The 21,149-nt window shown below is 38.7% G+C and overlaps 1 protein-coding gene and 1 non-coding gene across 10 annotated transcripts in view; one reads left to right on the forward strand and one right to left on the reverse strand.

Annotated features, from left to right (window-relative positions):
- SCEL (sciellin) overlaps positions 1–21,149 on the forward strand; it is a 125,336-nt gene that overhangs the window by 50,978 nt on the left and 53,209 nt on the right. For 6 of the 9 annotated variants that reach the window (XM_061435161.1, XM_061435159.1, XM_061435158.1 and 3 more), the window contains 10 exons: positions 3,461–3,541; positions 6,144–6,209; positions 8,394–8,453; positions 12,308–12,352; positions 14,045–14,104; positions 14,405–14,464; positions 16,400–16,459; positions 17,091–17,150; positions 17,525–17,584; positions 19,257–19,316. In XM_061435161.1, coding sequence (XP_061291145.1) covers positions 3,461–3,541; positions 6,144–6,209; positions 8,394–8,453; positions 12,308–12,352; positions 14,045–14,104; positions 14,405–14,464; positions 16,400–16,459; positions 17,091–17,150; positions 17,525–17,584; positions 19,257–19,316 — 612 coding nt within the window. The remainder of the gene's footprint in view (positions 1–3,460; positions 3,542–6,143; positions 6,210–8,393; positions 8,454–12,307; positions 12,353–14,044; positions 14,105–14,404; positions 14,465–16,399; positions 16,460–17,090; positions 17,151–17,524; positions 17,585–19,256; positions 19,317–21,149) is intronic. The other 3 variants (XM_061435157.1, XM_061435165.1, XM_061435160.1) reach the window with 2 other exon arrangements.
- On the reverse strand, positions 16,829–16,901 carry TRNAR-CCU (transfer RNA arginine (anticodon CCU)). Its single transcript has one exon. It is a non-coding gene; the product is annotated as a tRNA-Arg (tRNA).

Consider the following 21,149-nt stretch of genomic DNA (forward strand, 5'->3'; position numbering starts at 1 on the left):
TTTCCCTTGTAATAGTGAAAAAGTTGGCTTAAAGCTCAACATTCAGAAAACGAAGATCATGGCATCCGGTCCCATCACTTCATGGGAAATAGATGGGGAAACAGTGGAAACAGTGTCAGACTTTATTTTTCTGGGCTCCAAAATCACTGAATATGGTGACTGCAGCCATGAAATTAAAAGACACTTACTCCTTGGAAGGAAAGTTATGACCAACCTAGATAGCATATTCAAAAGCAGAGACATTACTTTACCAACAAAGGTTCGTCTAGTCAAGGCTATGGTTTTTCCTGTGGTCATGTATGGATATGAGAGTTGGACTGTGAAGAAGGCTGAGTGCCGAAGAGTTGATGCTTTTGAACTGTGGTGTTGGAGAAGACTCTTGAGAGTCCCTTGGACTGCAAGGAGATCCAACCAGTCCATTCTAAAGGAGGTCAGCCCTGGGATTTCTTTGGAAGGACTGATGCTAAAGCTGAAACTCCAGTACTTTGGCCACCTCATGCGAAGAGTTGACTAGCTGAAACTCCAGTACTTTGGCCACCTCATGCGAAGAGTTGACTCATTGAAAAAGACTCTGATGCTGGGAGCGATTGGGGGCAGGAGGACAAGGGGACGACAGAGGATGAGATGGCTGGATGGTATCACTGACTCAATGGATGTGAGTCTGAGTGAACTCCGGGAGTTGGTGATGGACAGGGAGGCCTGGCGTGCTGCGATTCATGGGGTTGCAAAGAGTCGGACACGACTGAGCGACTGATCTGATCTGATCTGAAGAAACCATATACACTTCAAAACTTCAAAGTTTTCCTTTTTCTGGCTTCCATTTTCCATCTACTCACTTTCTATCTACACTTTCTGGTTCAGTCCCTCCAGTCCTCTGAGGCCAGAAGTTTCCCAGTCCCACAACCACCAGTCCATTGGTTCTATCATCTTTCCACAGCCCTTCTCCCCTCACATCCTCACTTCCCTCCGTGTCCATCTCAGCTCCCACAGTCCTTCACTGTAATCACCTCCTCACATGCCCCTTCTCCTCCCTTGTCATCAGTCTTTATTACACTCTATTGGCTGAATTAGAAGCTTCCTTAAATCCACTCTCTGTTCAATCTGTTCCTGCCCCTGAAGTACTGAGCGTGGCAAAAGAAAGCAATGGCTATTGGCCTTATTTTAGTTCCATGAGCACTGACTTCAGCAGAGCCATTGGTGTTGCCCAAAGAGTCCTTGAGAGGCAGCATCATGGGGGATGGTTTATGGAGACAGACTTCTTGGTTTGGATTTTGCACTCTGCCCCTTACCAGCTGTTTCATCACAGGGTATTTATTTTCACTTTCTGTGCCTCCATCTTTTCATCTATAAAATAGGAAGAAGTAGAATACTTATCTCTGGGATTGAAGGGAGGATTCAATGAGCTCGGTCTCTGTGCTTCCAAGACCAACCTTCCTGCATGTGCCCTCAGTCTCCTTACTTCCCATGTCTAAGCATTTTCTGCTCACTCTCCCGCACCATCAAATTTGCCATCTTACCTGGATCATTCCATCATCATATCTACATACTCTCATACGCTTCATTGACCTACCAACCTTCAGGTAGCTTCCCAATTTTCTCTTCCCTCTTCACTGTAAAGTGCCTCAAAAGAAATCTCTACGTCTATCCCTCCGCCTCCCATTTTCTTTGAGATCCACTCCTAGAAATTTTTTTTTTTCCACTACTGCTCCATCAAAACTGCCTTCGTCAGGTTTATCAATGACCCCTATATTGCCAACACCATGGTAACTCTTCACCCCAGTTTTATTTGACCTGTCAAATGTCTTGCATTTGGCAAGGCTAGTTACTCCTTCTGGAAACACTTGTCTCACTTGACTTCCTGGCACCACACCCTTGTATTTCTCTTCTTTTCTCTTTGGCTGCTTCTCTTCAGATTCCTTTGCTATTTCTTCCCCATATTCTTGATGTCTAAATATTGCTGGGATCAGGGGTTCCACCCTTGGCCCTCTTCCTTCTCTACTTAGGCTGACTTCCTGGGTGGTCTCATCCAGTTAAAAGTGTTAGATGCCATCTCAAAGTTGGTGATACTCTGTCTCCAACATCCTCATGGTTCAGTTTATTACTTCCTTCAGGTCTTGGCTTATATTTCACCTCACATGCAGGTGTTCCCACACCATCACTATATTCTCTCACTGTTTTATTTTCTTCTTAGTACTTTTCTTCATCTGCCATTTATTTATTTGTGTATAGAAAACCTTCTGGAAACAGGGAAATTATCCACTTTGTAGAGTGCTTCATGCATAGAAAGCTACCAATAAGTGTGTTAAATAAAAGCATGATTTCATTCAGTCCCAACAACACCCCCACAGTGCTGTTGGAAAGGTTACTACAAATGAGGAAATGGAATAATTTAGGCCCTTGTCACACAGCTGGCAATTCAGGCAGCCCAACTCCAGAGCCTACATGCTCCCTAGTGCACTGCAGAAGCCAGAGAGGTACAGAGTCGAGATCACAGGGTATTTCTATGGAATTTATCTCGAGGGTTATGGCGAACTACTTGGGTAGGAGTTTGGGGGTAGGGAAGTGACATGCCCTGGGTAAAGTGCTGTGTGTGTGCATGATAAATCACTTCAGTTGTGTCTGACTGTTTGTGACCCTATGGACTGTAGTCTGCCAAGCTCCTCTGTGGGACATGGGATTCTCCAGGCAAGAATACTGGAGTGGATAACCATGCCCTCTTCCAAGGGATTTTCCCAACCCAGGGATCAAACCCATGTCTCCTGCATCTCCTGCATTGCACGTGGATTCTTTACCACTGAGCCACCAGGGAAACCCAAGTAAAGGGCTGACTCCATCCCAAACATGCCCATAATTGCCTGCTTCAGTTCCTGGGCAATCAAATCATGCCATTTCAGAGGCTGTCTTGGTGCTTTGTTGGAAAGTTTAGGCTGACAGTGTTTATAAGCTCTGCCAGCATCAAACTGGCCTGTGCTGTCAATGTTTAAGGTGGATTTAGTTAAGAGCTTCAAATCAACTTCATCTTAATGTCTATGGAATTGAAAACCTTTCTTGCTGTTTCCATAGCAGCTTGATAGTTGACATAATTCCTAAAGAATCTTATATATTAATTTAGCCCAGGAACCATTTAGTCTGTTCATGTGCTGCTGACCCAAAATATCACAACTTGAGTGAGATAGTCTAGTAAATTACTAAGCTGTTTAAAGTACACATAATGTTTCAAGCTATAGTTGGGGAGGACAGGGTTTCCAAAAATCTGATTAAATTAAGTCTCCTGTAATGTACAGATTTGACTTCTTTAAAGTTTAGAACTCCAAACATCCTAGCCTTTCCAGTAGCTCATACAGGAGGCTTGTAAGACGCACGAGATATTTCCACATAGACAATAAACGCATTTGGTGAATAGATGTTAAAATTCACCTGGTTTCCATGGTGAAATGAACTGCTGTTTTCTGTTCTAAAGGGAACCAACTGTTCACCCTCCGATACCTCCAAAGCCCAGTTCCACTGTTTCATCTCCTAACCAGCCGAAGCAAGATAATAGGTAAGACCTAACATTCCAGAATTTCTTGCAAAATGAAGTTTAAAGGAAATGACACCATATGAATTGTGACTTATGCAAAGCATGGGTATGTTTTTTGTGCAGGGTCACTGCAGAAGCACTTGGAAAGCTGCTGTAATTCCATTTGCCCACACAAATGTGTATTTATGTTTGCCTCTGGGGTCGCTGAGGGTAGGACACAACTGAGTGACTTCACTTTCACTTTTCACTTTCATGCATTGGAGAAGGAAATGGCAACCCACTCCAGTGTTCTTGCCTGGAGAATCCCAGGGAAGGGGGAGCCTGGTGGGCTGCCCTCTATGGGGTTGCACAGTGTCGGACACGACTGAAGTGACGTAGCAGCAGCAGCTGGATACTTATGGCTGCTACCTGTCCTATGGAAACAGACTTTCAAGATAGAAACTGAGCAATAGTCACGCCCAGGAGATATTCATACTCAGGTGTCCTCTACTTTATGTATTGGGAACCAATATGTCAGGAACCCTCTCTCCCTGTATATAAATATATATGTATATATGTGTGGCAGTGGAGGTTTAGTCACTCACTTGTTCCAACTCTCTGTGACCCCAAGGATAGTAACCCGCCAAGCTCCTCTGTCCATGGGATTTCCCAGGCAAGAAAACTGTGCAGGTTGCCGTTTCCTTCCCCAGGGGATCTTTCTGACCCAGGGATCAAACCCATGTCTCCTGCATTGAAGGTGGATTCTTCACCACTAAGCCACCAATGAAGCCCATTTATTGATATATATATGTATTGCTTATATATTGATATGTATATATATTGCAAAGAGTTGGATATGACTTAGCTATTGAATGACAGCAACAAGAACAAATATGTGTATAATATATATGTATATATTTATATACAAACACACACACACGTGTATATATATATATCTTAACTAGTTAAGATTCCCATTAAGAGCTACATTTTCTAACAAAAGATGTTCTTAAAACTTTGTGTTACTGTTCAAACCCTCCCTTACGTTAGAAAATACCTCTGGGTAGTTCTTTAGTCTTACTGAGACATTTGTAACTTATTTAAAAGCTACAACAAATTTTGAAAAATATTATAATTACCTTGCCTCCAAATCAAGGAAAAAAAAAGACAGACTTGCTTTTTCATTTTGAAACTCCAGTGCTCTCTAATTAATATTTAGCAACAAATACTTAGAGACTAATTTGGAGATCTGAGCACCTCCCCATGTGTTGCTGTTAAACAGTTTACTAATCTCAAGCTATTTTCCAAGACTCACACAGCACGTTTCCACTATTGTTGAGAGATTTTTAAAATGGTGTCTCAGTGAAGACTGAATACATTAGATTTGCTTGATGGCCTGCCTTTGATTCTTTTGTATTTTTACTTTTTGATGGTGATTTTTTTGACAACATGTAGGACTATTGGAAAACTGTTCTTCATTAAGAGGATAACTTTGGCCAGAAAATGCTGATTGCGTGACAGGGCTATGTAGCTTGAGGCATTCAACTTAATGTGTTAAAAACTCAGGTCTGAATTTCTATTTACTGAAATGTCACAGGATCTTTGAAATTTTGTCCTTAGGAAGAGAGGATAATATTTTTTAATGTTAAAAAAATTCTTCTTCATTGAATTAATGAAAAATATAGGCCAGATTTATGACTTCTAATCTGTGCAATGGTTATAATTATACACTTGAAAATAACTTTTCAGGCTTTCTATCTTATATTATTTTTCCTTTTACTTTGACAGTATTGAGCAATGTAATATTAATGTGAATTGGATTTTTCAGAGGGCTAAAAAAGTTGGTGTTAGTACCTCCTGAATTCAAAACCTTGGATTCTAGAGCAGTGAATTGAATAGATTCAAAAGAAGCTAAATTTCATCAGAACTGGTCTAATCTGTTTTTACTACTCTAATTTATTTCTTCCACAAATGATCCTAAATATAAAATGAGGACAACTTGCATGTTTTAAACCCTGATTACTTTAATCACAGCAAGATGATTTTAATGAAAGAATATGAAAGGGAAGTGTTTCCTATGTAATTAACACATGTCCTCAGGAGTACAAAAAATAGTTGAATTTAGTTTCTTGAGAACAAGCAAGAATGTGTAAGTAGGTCAATTAGATACTTAGAAAAAAAGCTGAGAAAAGCCTTATACCACAAATTGTTACAGAACCTAACACTGTAAAATTTAATTCTAACAACTCAGTGTGGTCATTCCCAATGTGGTGGGTGTGCTGGAAAAATGAAAGTGTTTACCATATTATCTGAGCAAACATATTTTTTGATAGTATTCAAATGGGTTGAGTCTTTGAGAAAAAGATGTTCCTGACACCTAACAAAACATGGTTTTTACTACTTAAAAACTTTGTATCATTATTTAATAGAGATAAGTGTATTTATCTAATAAAGATAAGTGCTTTATTGATGACTGAAAACTAAAATAAATGAACATGAACATATTTAGAAGTTTATTTCCACAGTGCTCTTATTCCAGAAAGCACACTTTCATCTCTTTGAATGTAAATGTTTCATAAATTTAAATTTAACAGAGAAGTGTTTTCTTATCTAACAGACATTATCTTTAATTTGAAAAATATAGGCAGATATATCCAGCTAAACCAAGTGTACATACAGAAGCCAACAGATCTGCTGAAAGAAATATAAGGTACAATGATCTATCCTGATATCTCTATATCTATATCTATATAATTGTATAAATGATAAAGTATGCTTTATTAGAACACTGAAACATACATGAAATTAATAAAACAGACAAAATCAGTTTTCCATCTGACTTCAATAGTGGGTAATAAATATTTTTATATGTACTTAGATAATTTTATTCCTTTTATTGCTATTTCTAAATATTACATTAAGAACAACCAAAATTCCCTGAATGTGATAACAGAATAAGATCAAACCCCTTAAGACAGGAAAATCTCTCTTTATTCCTAACACTTGTCCCAGAGTCTATGACATAAGCTGATGTTGATGTGTAAGGGAATAGGTGGAAATACAGTCATCTGACTGAACGTCTACAAAACCTTTGCTTGGAATTGGCTGTATGATAAGGTCACTGAGCTTCTCCTGCACCATCAGTAAAAGGCTTACAAATTGTATTGATGCTTTTGAGTAAGATTTCCCCATGACAGTCCTGGTTTACGCCTATTGTCTTAAACATCCCATCTGGTTTAGTATTTGTTTTAGATGTATCTTTATTTATTTATTTGAAAAAATACTATTTTTGAAATTAGTTTTTGAACAATGTTATTTTATAAGTCAACCAATATGATAAACCAGTTTGTTTTTTATGGTAAAAAACACAGCATTAATTTACCATCTTGTTCATGTGGGATAAGTCGCTTCAGTTGTGTCTAACTCTTTGCAACCCCATGGACTGTAGCCTTCCAGGTTCCTCTGTCCATGGGCTTCTCCAGGTAAGAATACTGGAGTGGGTTGCCATTCCCTTCTCCAGGGGATCTTCCCGACCCAGGTTATCAAACCCATGTCTCTTATGCCTACCTCCATTGGCAGGCAAGTTCTTTACCACTAGAGCCACCTGGGAAGCCCATCTTAATTTACCATCTTAACCATTATAATAAATCTTTATTTTAAACAATTTTTTTAACTGAAAACACTTTTAAAAGTGCAAAACTTTATGTATTTTTTTTTCTTTATTATCCCCCGTGACTCTTAGACTTATGTCACGCAGATACCTTACCTTTTAGGAGAGTTAAAGGAGTTGCCTACTGACTTAAGGTACAGTTGTATCTCAGCATTTTCTACAGTATGTCCTATGTGCCACAAGATATCAATGAATGTTCTGGGAAAGAGGCATTTAAAAGCCAACACATTTAGGAAACACAGGAGAATAGATTTCTCTATCATGAATTTCCAGAGCCTTCAGTGTGCATATATGTACATTCCAAATCTCTAAAAGTCAGTTATGTTTCCTCAGTTCACTTGACTACAAAATTCTTTCTTCATGGAACTCTGTTAACTTTCTATACAGTATTGTTTATGAAACACAGGTCTTAATTCAGGTAAACCTAAAATTATTCCTTTTCATGACCTAGAGATGTAAGTCCATCACATGTCAGGTGATTCCACGTACCCTACAGTTTTAAATGTACTTTCTTTCCCTTTGGAAGCCTAAGAAGACAGATACTTTCACTTCATATAAGGGGTTAATTGATCTTCTGAATATGTTGCTCAATGTTGCTTGAAAACTGCAAGTGTTAGTCACTCAGTCGTGCCCGACTCTTTGAGCCCCTGTGAGTGGTAGCCTGCCACGCTCTTCTGTCCATGGGATTCTCCAGGCAAGAATGCTGGAGCGGGTTGCCATTCCCTTCTCCAGGGGATCTTCCCAACCCAGGGATCGAATCCAGGTCTCCTGCATTGGCATGTGGATTCTTTACCATCTAATATATGCTCAGTGCCATTATAATGTTATGTATAATGTATGCTCAGTGACATTATAATGTTCTCTGGTTGATAGAAAAACTTCTAAACATACTCTGTGTTTACTTGTGCAGTTAATTGAATTTCCACCCCATATCCTTTTTAAGTACGTAACTTGCACATAGCCGATACACGTCTTTAGGAGAAACTGTAATTATTTCAGTGAGCACTAGGTGGCAGAGGCGATGCCCCGGTGGAGTGACTGGCGTGCACGTGTGCCCTTGTGTGAGTGCTGTGAGCTGATGTGATAGGCTATTGTTACTCACTTAAAGTCAGTAATTTCTGATAACGTATGGACTTTTGCTTTCTTCACTGAACACAGTTACTTTAGTTCCTTTAAGCATAGCTCAGTTGTCATTGACATGAGTTTATTTTTCATTGTTTGAAGGAGTCGGGATCTGGAGAACATTGTCAAAGTGGCCACTTCGCTTCAGAAAACTAACAAGGGGTGAGCGCTCAAGAGGTTTTGAACTTGCATTTTTCTTCTCTCTCTGTTTCAAAAATGCTTAGCCAGTACCTTTAAATCTTCCAAATATGAACGAAAGCCTGATGCTGCTTATTATATATAATTTGAAGGAAGAAAGAGTCACTCTCTAGATTAGTGTTCCTGAGAAACGGGTAATACTGACACGGACGGACACTCTTCTTTCTCCGCTTTCTCTTCTGTGGAGTGATGCTCATGGTGCTGACCTTGCTCCAAACCCCCAGTCCTGTACGTATGTTCTGACCTGGGTCTGTGCTTGTCCATCTCCCCAGCACCCCCATATAGAATGCCCCAGGTTATTTTCAACTTCCTCCCCAAACGTGGTATTTCCTGCCTTCTCTGTGTTCTTTCATTCAGGCAAGCCCACCTTTCTGGAATCATTTTTGATTCTTCCATCTTGACCCCTCTATGTAGTATCAGGCATGTGTGGATTAAATGTCTAAAGTGCCCTGCACACACCCATGGTCTCACCCAGTTCAAACCCTCATTGGTTCCATCACAGGTTATCAGAGTAGCTATTCAGACTGACTGACATTCCTCCAGTCTCTTCTCCCACTAGACCATTACTACCATCACTGCTGGAATTTTCTTTCTATGATTCTGCTTGAAAAATCACTCCACGTGGCTCCCCATGGCCTAGTCAATTGCATATAACGTCATGTAACGCCTTTGTTAACCTGGTTCTGACCTAACATTCCTTAGCAATTTTGGACTTCACCAGTTCCATTTATCCTACATTCAATACCAAATTAAACCACTTCCTTTCTGAAGTTTCCAGAGCCTCTGCCTTTGTCTATACCATTCTATTCATGACGCCTTTTCCAGCCTCAAGGCCACCGTATCAATACATTTAAGTTCTACCCATTTTTCAAGATCCAGATCAGATACCAACGCCTCTGTGAGGTCTTTTCCAAGTGAGTGACCCAGTGAGATGTGACTTCTGCCTCCTTAAGCGATTAGAGTCCTAGTATTCAAGTTACATAACAGCTAATCATATTTAGTATTGTTTTGTGGTATTTATGTAAATGTCTCATCTTCTTTGTTATCTCTTTAATCTCCTAGAGCAGATATTTTGTCTTTCTCACCATCTGTCATCTGCAAAGTCTAACACAATGCTTTGTGCAAAGCAGAAGTGTTTATATAGTGGATAATGGTAAGACAATGCTGAGCAGTGAGAAAACCTTGGGTATAAACATTCCGTGGTTTAATCCCGTGCCTACAGAATTTTTTTCCTTGTTCAGTGGAAGTTAGCAGTGCTAAGAGGGTTGTTAGGATTGCCAGCTCAAAGACCTGAGAAGGAGTCACAGAAGTGATGGTGAGCTCTTCTCTGCAGCTCATGGACACAGTCTAGATTTGGACAGAGACAGTGGAAAGTATCCTAAAATTTTTATTTTCATTTCTTCCGTTGTCTAAGTGTCTAGATTTCTCATTTTTTAATTTATTTTTGTTTGAGGAATATTTTTATGGGGATTGAACAGTGTTTTGGACTGGATAATTTTTTGACAGCTGTTTAAGGGAGAGATAGGTGAGTGACGCCAAAGGGCAATTACGGTTTGGCACCAGTCAAACAAAAACAGTGAGAGCTTCAGTTGGATTAGCTTTCCTGTCCCCTCTTCCTCACCAGGATACACAAATTCCACAGCCAGACACGTTATCCACAGGGAGAAGCTGCTACTTTGACGGGGACCGGGGGAAATGTCTGATGCTCTGGGCTATATGTAGGGACTCGATATAGCTTTTATGTTTATCTGAGTTGCTTTGTAATACTCCTTTGGGAAATGGACTATTACTCCTATCTGACTAAGAGCATTTAATTTATTGCAAATGCAGTGGTGAAACTTAATATCCAAGCTTTCATCAACTTGATGCCATTTTTAAAGCCCAGCTTCTTCATTCACAATGCAGTCCACATTTTACTTAATTTCCCACAGAGTGTCTTTTCATGATCTATGCTAATTTTCTTGTGGAACCCCAAATCCTGATAATCTCATCATTGTGACTCACCAGTCAGAAAGGTTTGGAGTGAAAATGTATAGAGCTTGCTCTTTCCCTAGGGGACGTGGAACAGATTTGTAGCCTCAGAGTTGGAAGGTAGAATTTCAAATAAGAGATGACGATATAGTGTTGTGTTAGGGTCTGGGTAACATTTGTCCCATGCAAGGATAGAACATTAATCCATTTTTTGTCAGGATTAGCAACTTTCACATTTCTATATTTATTCTCAGCCTTTGGCTCTACCAATGAATACGCAATATTACTTGAAAGGATTCATCTCTGTGATGGCCGTTGATTGAATACGTTTTTCAGGTCCCTGAGAGGACCATGCCAGTAACTATTCTGGTGATCTGCTGTACCAGGCATCTCTAAGCACATTAGTGACTCAGTGACCTCTCGAGAGCTGAGCCAAAGTCTTGGTGCCTCTAAATTCAGTTTAAAAAATAAATATAGCAAGCATTTTAAAAATGAAAACATTAATATTGCCTGGGTACTGTTTACTATAATTGCCAAAATTAATTGAGAGTTTATGACATGCTAGGCATCACGCTGATCACTTTCTATTCATTAACTTATTGGTTCTTTTCTGAGGTGGGGACGATTAGTATTCTTACTTTGCAACTGAAAAAACTGAGAGAGCAAGAGGTTAGACAACTCACCCAGAGTCACCAAGTAATAAGCAGTAAAGCCTGGATTGGAATCCAAGTATCCCTGACTTGGGAACCTGAATGTCTAACTACCTACTTCCTTGGCCTCCTGGTCTACACCAGTGATGACTCAAGAAGAAAGAGGAACATTGAGGAAGTGTGGAAAATGTGTGATTCTAGAGCAGGAAGAAGAGAGAACCAAGATTTATGAACTGGAAAACTGGATGAGGAAGGCAAGAGAAATGAGGGTAAAGCGGGTAGATAGAAGGGATGAGGGGAGGAGGTTCTGTGAGGAGCAAACAGGAAGGAAAATCCACTCCAGTCACCTTCTTGGGGGAGAGGGCTGAGCTAAGGAATATTCCAGAACCCAGGGGTTTGGCTTAAACAGGTAGCTCCTGAAAAAGCAGCCAATAGACTTCACAGTTCTCAAATACAAAAGCAGGAGAGCAAATCTAGCTGACCTGGAATGAGGGAGAGTAGAATTCCAGAAAGAGACCAGACTTACTGATAAACAAGTGTTTTCCAAAATTTTCTCTGTGCAAGCACATTATGCAAAGATAGAATCTATAATAAGTCAACATACCTATATTTTTTGATGCACTTTGACCTTGTATTAAGCATCTACTGTGTGAAAAACTCCTGATTAAGCACTGAAGAGGATCCAATATAAAACTGTTCTAAATTTTAAGTGGTGTGGGAGTGTGTGTATGTGTCTGTGTTTCTCTCTATGTACACTCACACTTATATATGTAGAAGCAAGGAGACAATTGTGTGACTATTACTGGGTTGGGCAAAAAGTTTGGTTAGTGAATAAGTTATTCAATAAAATTCTTGGTGAATCTGAAAAACATGTCTTATTTTTACTTAAAATTAAGCGAACTTTTTGGCCAACTTAATACATTACAAAGTATAGCAAGGTAAGTACCATAAAGGAGATATAAAAACCCAAAACACTGCAAAGCTTCCAAAAATGTAGGACTCTCTATTCACTAAAAGGACTGGGAAAGACTTATTGCAGAAAGGTCTGTCTGAGGAGAGCTTTGGAAGATAGACATGTTTTTCATGGATGATGAAGGTGGGATATTTGTTGAACTTCAGAAAACTCAGAAACAGTTGTTTTAAGCTGAATCTGTCCCTGACTTTTACTGAATGGAGATATTCTTTCTCTTCCCAAAGTGAAGAATTGGATAATCTCATCAAAATGAACAAAAGTTTGAATAGGTAAGATCTTTTTTTTTTTTTTTTTTGCTTTATTACTGAATTCCCTTTGGTGCTTTTCAGTAGTTTAGAGCATGACGACCCATATACTGGGCTAGTCAAAAGTGTCCTACAAATCTTGGACAAAAAGCTTGCAGAAATCTTCATTTCATCATTGTTACAAATGGTTATTACAATTTAAAGGTACTAATCTTAAACTGTCATTGATTTTCATACACCATTGTTTAGTAAAGCAGTTATAAAAATAAACACATTTATCTTCCTGAAATTCCATTATATTAGTATGTAAATAGTTTCATTTGGTCACTGAATGCTTTTAGTTTAATCACTACAAAACCCACTAATTTTCTTAGTTAATATTACCTGCTTATTTTGAATCATTTGTAATTGCATAATTTACAGATCTTATTAATTGAAGCTTGAAGTGCAATTTTAGTTTTCTCTCTGTTACTTGGCCCACTAATGCACAAAATAAGTAGGTACCAGAGTGAAGGAGAAACAAAGCAAATGAGTTCATAGATCTGATGATAAAGAGATGTGATTTTTCATGCCCTGTGTTGACAAAAATGATCTATTAATAAATGACTACCAAGGACTCACCTGGAAGGAAAGTTATGACCAACCTAGACAGCATATTAAAAAACAGAGACATTACTTTGACAACAAAGGCCCGTCTAGTCAAGGCTATGGTTTTTCCAGTGGTCATGTATGGATATGAGAATTGGACTATAAAGAAAGCTGACCACTGCAGAATTGATGCTTTTGAACTGTGGTGTTGGAGAAGACTCTTGAGAGTCCCTTGGACTGCAAGGAGATCCAACCAGTCCATCCTAAAGGAGATCAGTCCTGGGTGTTCATTGGAAGGACTGATGTTGAAGCTGAAACTCCAATACGTTGGCCACCTGATGCGAAAAGCTGACTCATTTGAAAAGACCCTGATGCTGGGAAAGATTGAGGGCAGGAGGAGAAGGGGACAACAGATGATGAGATGATTGGATGGCGTCACCAACTCAATGGACATGGGTTTGGGTGGACTCCAGGAATTGGTGATGGACAGGGAGGCCTGGCGTGCTGTGGTTCATGGGGTTGCAAAGAGTCAGACACGACTGAGTGACTGAACTGAACTGAACCAATGACTCACTACGATTTGCTGCTTTTCAGTTTGTTTTTTTTTTTTTAATTTACAGAGAGAGGAGGTATTAGGTCAGGAATCAGACTCCGCAGTCTGATGAGGCCAGGCGGGTAGAGATGCATGAAGGGAGCTGGCTCTGAAACATGGAGGGAGTGCCTGTCTCAGATGCCTGAATGTTTCTCAGCTCCAATTGCAATGTGAGAATTTGAGCCCAGAGTTGCAGGACACTTTCAGGAGATTCTGAAACTCCAGGCGTCCACATGTCATGATCAGCTTTGTAAATATTGGCTCATACTATAACATTTCTTGAATGCAAACAATGGACTTATTACAGCTTGCAGCTCCCCAGTTTGTATCTTCTTTTCTTTTCTCCAAGGTCCACTGCAATTTAGTATTTGAGTCTAGGAAAACAATCTGTTTGGAATAAAGTGATTTCAGGAATTGTGGCTCATCTTTCCCAAACAACTTCTATTTCCTATCTCAGATATAAACTGATCTTTGCTTATATGAGTTAAGTATCCATCATTAATAGTGACAAGGTTTTTTACTCAATTCTTTTAAAGAAATCAAGGTCTTGATGGTCTCTTCAGAGCAAATCTTAAGTCAGAATTAATGGAGAAAAGGTAAGTGCATCTGTCTCTAACCTGAAAATATTATCTTCCAGATTGCTTGTTTTATTCTTTCAGACATTAGCTGGAAGGGAGTTATCTCCTCTGGCATAAAAATGTGCTAACAGATGGGGCGGTGCACTCAATATTGTACATGTAGTTCAGACATAATTGCCCAGAAGGATTTCTGCTGCTCTATTCAGTAAGAGTAAATGAGCAATTCATGAAAATTTTTTACTGTATCTGACCTTTCAAGATAACATAATTTTTTTTTCAATATGCAGTCTCTTATTTTAATTTCTTTGTGTTTTTTAGAGCCAAAAGCCTTGAAAATCTCATCTTTGTGAATACCCGGACAGATAAAGATGGCAAAGGGTAAGATCTGATTGAGACTCTTACAGCCTTTTTTGATTGATTTGTAAACTGTGTGCCATTTCCTGGGGGAGACCTTCTGCTCAAGACAAGAGTCAGACAGGCTGGTGGAACAGACCCTTGATCAGGGTCAGGAGATGGGGGGGGCGGGTATCTTGGTGCTACCTCTGTCATTAGGATCAATCAGGGTGACCCTGGACAAGTGGCCTCTGTTTCCTCAATCCATAAAATGAAGGGTATGATCTAAATAGATGGTCTCCAAGTTCCCTCTACATCTAAAAGTGAAAGAAATCAAACAGATCACTAGACGTAGTGGACAATAGGCTGGTTTATGGACTAAATATATTCACTATAAGACATTTTGATGCCAATTGTATAGCCCCTCACCCCTGAAGTCTTTACCAGGGACTAAAGCATTTTTCAATTGGAATGTTGATCAACTCACTTCATTTGTCTATCACTCAGATGCACTTGTAAACATCTCAAGGTCAAAAGCCATGCTTTTATTGACTTTGTATCATAAAAAGTGTTAATTAATGGTCAGTAACTGAACATTTAAAGAAGTTGACTTACAGTTCTAGACTGTCACTGATATACTAGAAAATGAATTACTACTGATATTATTTTTCATGTTGAAAAATATCAAACTTTTGACAGTTTCATTAAAGAAAATCCCAGAACAATCAAGAACTGCACAAGGCTAAAGATGTATGGGGTCTCCACTGCTTTTTCTCCAGATTGGCTATTTTTACCTTGTATTTGGTTAGTCATTAGATTTGCCTTCCTAACATGATGATTTCTATTGTCCTGGTTATCTTTAAAAACCATTAATCTCTGCCAATCTGTGCACAGGCAGATATTCCAGCTTTCCTGGTCAAGCTTGGAAGTATGCCTTCTTAACCCTCTCTAATGTAGAGCACTTAACAAAATCTATATAGTAAAAATTGTTGACAATCACCACCTCCATTCAGACATCGAATACTTATTAACAACGTATTAGTATAGTATGAATCCGCAAGCATTATTATGGGTGATTTTTTTTTTAATAGAGAACAGATGAAGTGAGAAAACAGTCAATTCTCTATAAGTGGTTATATGAGTTTTCCATTAAAGTGGTGGAAATTAGGAAAAGGGAGATGAGTATCACAAATCAATCATTGTATGGGCTAGGGAAGAAGAAAAAAGGGAATGATTTGTGATCTGGGATAGCTTGATAGTGACTGGGCTTTGATGCAGAAAAGACAGCTCTCAATGGTGTAGTAGGGGGCAGGCATAGTTCCTTTTCCTTCTTCCCTCCTTCTTCTTTATACAGAAAGAAAACCTCAGATGTCAACAGTCTTATCACAGTGAAAGACAGAGACAGATGAAAATAACATTGAACAATCGGGGGATTTAGAAAGATTAGCTTTCATTTTCCCTGTTTTAAGCTATCAGCCTGTGAAAGTTTTATTGGTTGTGACCAACTCATATAAAGCACTGGAGTCATCATAGAGTTATTTCTACTTTTCCAAGGTTTCTTTTTATTAAAGATAACTTTTCTAAATCTTCAAAGTGTTTAGATTCAAAATGCTGATCCTCTGATTTCTACCCTTAATATGAATGATTTTCATGTTTAAGGCAGACAATAGCTCAACACGTGTATTAAAGTTAGCTTCCCACCAACCCACCCTCGAAGGATAAAGAAAGCAAAAGTTGAAATGTGGAAAGAACTTTTAAATTGAGTTAATCACGACTGAGTCATGGTTGGGCCCTCACTATAGGATAGTTAGCATATCAGCATTTGGCATGAGAAGAGCTGCTTGAATTAAATATTTCTAAAGACTTCTGATGTTTTAGGTGCTGATAACATCTTACTCCTATTGTGAGAAATCTGCTGTTGAATTTTTCTCTTTCTCTCTTCACTGCTCTGCTCTCTCCACCCCCTCCAATGCTGTAAAGAAACCAAGGCCTTGGAAGTCTTATTAAAGTTAATCAAAGGGCTGACAAAATCAAGAAAGGGTAAGTAAAGCTTCTAACATGATGGGGCTCCCTTTTTTCATGCTAGCTTTTTACACCTCATTAGAAATGGAGTGTTATGGTTTCCTCTGTCACAGATGAGCCGTTGTACTTTGGGGTCTGTCAGAGAGAGGAAGTAAGGAATATGATGAATCCTGTTTCTATAAGACCACATGCTTGCGTTGCCCTAATGTGCAAGAAAGCCTGTTATTCTATATTTTCTTAAATAACTTAAAAATGAGACAAATTTTCTATTTAAATTGAGAAATATAAAAGACAAAAAAGCAAAGTGAGAAGTGTGTTGGTAAAGTTTGTTTTTTTTTTTAATTTATTTGGTTGTCTTGGGTCTTAGCTGCGGCATGAGAGATCTAGTTCCCTGCCCAGGGATTGAACCTGGGCCCCCTGCATTAGGAGTGTAGAATCTTAACCACTGGACCACCAGGGAAGTCCTGGTGAAGCTTTTTAAACTGTGGAAATTAATAAAGATAAGCTAAGGAAAAATTACATCACAATTTCTCCAGTCAGTTGGCCCTGGAAACATCTGACACCCTTTCAGGAATGTTCTTGTTTATATGGTTTTCAGAGAAAACTGAATGCAACCTAACTGATACAGGTTTTCATATTTTTCCCAAAGAAGCCAAGATCTCAAAGAGGTTATTAAAGCAAATGCCACGACAGATCAGACAAGCAGAGGGTGAGATCAGCTTTTATGTTTCCGAATCTTGGTTATTTTCCCCTGGGTTAGCTGTGTGATTTTCTCAGCCCATTGAAGGGGGGCATATCTTTGAGTCTGGCTCCTCTCCTCTGTGTCTGAACCCTATTGCCCCGAGCTTTACCCTGGAGAGTCTATAGAATGTTCTATCTTAATTTAAATTCACGTAGCCCAATAGAATCCTAGAGATTAAGTTAACTTTTTATTGATAGATATGTTTTATAACAAAAATTAATTTAATACTAGTATAATAATTTTCTCTGAAAGCTTGAATTAATCATAAATAATGTGGAATGTGTATATTAAAAAATACTATGGGAATACTTTGAAACTGATCTAATTTTCTTTTTTTTAAGAAGTAAAGACCTTGATAGCATTATCAAAGTGAATCCCAAAGAAAGTGCAAACACCACTGGGTAAGACATACTAGTGTCTTTAAATCTGATTTCTGTAAGTGACAATAAAATAAAATGAGTTGACATTTTAATTTCAGAAACATGTTTTACTAGCATGGAATTGGATAATAATGAGGGGCTACATGATCTTTCACTGTCTGACTCTTTGCAACCCCATAGACTGTAGCCTGCCAGGCTGCTCTGTCCATGGGATTCTCCAGGGAAGAATACTGGAGTGGGTTGCCATTTCCTTCTCCAGGGGATCTTCCCAACTCAGAGAGTGAACCTGGGTCTCCTGCATTGCAGGAACATTCTTTACCATCTGAGCCACAGGGAAGCACAAAGATAAAATGATTTGGCACTTTAATTTCATAAACATGTTTTACTAGTATGGAATTGGATAAGAATGATGGGTCACATGACCTTTCCTCCTTGCTCCCCATAAGATTGCTTATTTTTGAAGAATTGTGCCAATGTTTGATAGGAAGTTGCCTTTTCTCCCAGATTTTGGTTTGGCTTTAGAGGTGAGTTATTGAATTGAATTCCTTTGTGTCTAAAGAAAGTGCAATCTTGACATTTTAAAAGTGAGTTTTTAAAATGGCAAAGGTAACCAAGAGTGAGGCTAGACTAAAATTCATGACAGCAACTTCTCTACGGATGGTGTCTCAGAAGGCGATCTAAGGGAGGCGCTGGGCGGTACACACTTCAAGTAAGAGCCTCTCATCCTGGCCTTGCTCAGAGCTGGGCCCACAGGCAGCAGGGCCCAGTCACAGTACTTCTGCCAGCTCCTCCTGCCACCTTTGGATTCGGGCTGTGCCCTTTCTGATATTTCTCAGTGCCTTTTAATGGAGGAAACATGCATCTCCCCAAGAAATGAGTCATTTATTTTCCTACCATGTTAAGGCCTTTTTCTTGCTCTTATAATTTACCATAATCTAATTATGGGCTTCCCTGTTGGCTCAGATGGTAAAGAATCTGCCTGTAATGCAGGAGACTTGGGTTCGATCCTTGGGTTTGGAAGATCCCCTGGAAAAGGGAATGGCTACCCACTCCAGCATTCTTGCCTGGAGAATCCCATGGACAGAAGAGTCTATTGGGCTGCAGTCCATTGGGTTACAAAGAGTTGGACATGACTGAGCAACTAACACACACACACAATTTAATTATATTCTAAAAGGCTTGATTTGGGGGAGTGGTTGCATTTATATGAAGACATCTATTTTTATTATTTTAATACTGTAAAACTATTATTTATATTATTACTGTCATCTAAAAATAAAACAGGCAATTATATCTGATTTATTAGATGGAAATTTACATTATATCTGGATCCAGTATAGAACTTTATCTATTAATAGCTTATGTTACTTCAGTGCCACCCATCTGGGATATTCAAACAAGATATATCTGAGGGCAAAGTTGATTTTGTTAAATAGTAAGTCATTTAATGTATACATACACATTTTGAGAATAAAACAGAAACATGCTAAGTTTCTTGTTGATAAATTAAGAAACTTAAATGGTTTTTAGCTCAGGATGTGAGAGAAGAGTTTTAATTTGCATTTAGAGCTTTAAAAATTACATTGATAGAGTATGTGTATATTTTATCACTTCTTAATTTTTCCAATCATTGTTCACTTGATTAGTGTTTTATTTTAATGACATTCATTAAAACTCATTTCCTTACTCAAAGGAAGCAAGACCTCAATGGGCTTATTAAAGTAAACCCTGAAACACATAAAAATATTAAGAGGTAAGTAATTTAAAGCTTTTCATTTCTCCTTTGACATTTATAAACTTACTGGAATTCTGAGTACTTGCATTCAGGAGAGCAAATTGGAATTAAAACCAAACTGAACTATTTTTTCCCAAATACATCATATTAAGCAATTCTGTATGACTGATACACAGAAGTGAACTCTTGCATTTTATTCTCAGGTGACATCTGCTATAAGGTAGATTTTGAGAAATTTAATGGGAACTTGACTACCTTATCTAGTATTTATTTCTTTGTGTGTATGTGTGTGTGTGAGGATGTATGTGTATGTACAGTGTAAATAGTAATGTCATATGTACACACTCTATATTTAGAATGGATAACCAACAAGGGCCTACTGTATACCACAGGGAACTCTGCTCCATGTTATGTGGCAGCCTGGGTGGGAGAGAAGGTTGAGGAAGAAGGGATACATGTATATATATGTTGACTCCTTTTGCTGTCTACCTGAAACTATCACAACATTGTTAATTGGCTATATTCCAATATAAAATAAATCAAAAGTTTTAAAAAATATACTTTAAGTTAATTTTATTTATTAAAGATATAAAAAACTGTGTTATATGTAAATGTATGTGTGCATATATAAGTGTGTTGATATGTGTATGAGTGTGTATTAATCAGGATTCTCCAGAGAAACAAAACAGTAGAATATACAGTAGAAATACAGTAGGATATACAGGTAGAAAGGGAGATTTATTATAAGGAATTAGCACATACCCTTATGGATGCTGAGAGTTCCCAAGATCTATTGTTGGCAAGCTAGAGACCCAACCAGTTGTGTAGTTCCAATTCCAGTTTGAAGGCCTTAGACTAGGAGAGCCCATGTTTAAGCTTCAGTTCAAGGGCAAGAGAAGAGCAATGTTTCAGGTCAAGCACTCAGGCAGGCAAAGTCTCCTCTTACCTCAGCCTTTTTGTTCTATTCAGTCTTTCAACTGAAGAGCCATGGCCCACCCATGTTGGGGATGGCCATCTGCTTCACTCAGTCTACAGATTCAGATGTTAAGCTCATCCCCAAACTCCCCCACAGCATACCTGGAATAATATTTGACCAAACATCTGGGCACCCTGTGGCCTGGTCAAGCTGACATGTGAAATTAACCATCACAGTGTGGATATGAAAGTGAAAGTGTTAGTTGCTCAGCCATGTGGCTCTCTGCAATCCCATGGACTGTTGCCCACCAGATTACTCTGTCCTTGGTCTAAACCACCAGGAAAGCCCATCGCAATGTGTATATTTATATATATAAATAAATGTATATGTGTGTATGTAAGTAGTATGTGTGTATAAGTGTACGTGTATGAATGCATAGTGAATATAAATAAGTGTATTCTGTGGGTGTGTAAGTAGTGTGTGTGAATGTGTTTATGTACAGATCATGTATGCATGTATACTATATTTGTATGCAGTGTGTATATATGTATGTTGTGTAATGTATGTTTAAAGATGAAGAGGTTAACAAAGTGTACTTTGTAAAAGACTTGCCCTACCCGTGAATTGCCAAGGAAATCTGGAAAGCTTATGTCCTCTTGCTTTTTTTTTATTTTTTAAAAGACAGATGGAACATATCTGAAACTGAGCTTGTTGTCATGTTGCTGAGAAGCATACCAAGTAATTCCATGTGGTTTCTTTTGAACCTCTTTCCATTCGTTCACTCAGTACATGATATTAGGAGTTGATTCTAAACTGTGGCACTAAAGCCTGCAGGCCCCGGCTGGCTGAAGCTGGTGTGCATCGTCAGGCCATCCTGTTCTCAGCAGTGCTGGTGTGGTTGCAGACCCAGTGACCCGTTGTGTTACAGACGTGCA

Source organism: Bos javanicus, chromosome 12, assembly GCF_032452875.1.
Source record: "Bos javanicus breed banteng chromosome 12, ARS-OSU_banteng_1.0, whole genome shotgun sequence".
NCBI lineage: Eukaryota > Metazoa > Chordata > Mammalia > Artiodactyla > Bovidae > Bos > Bos javanicus.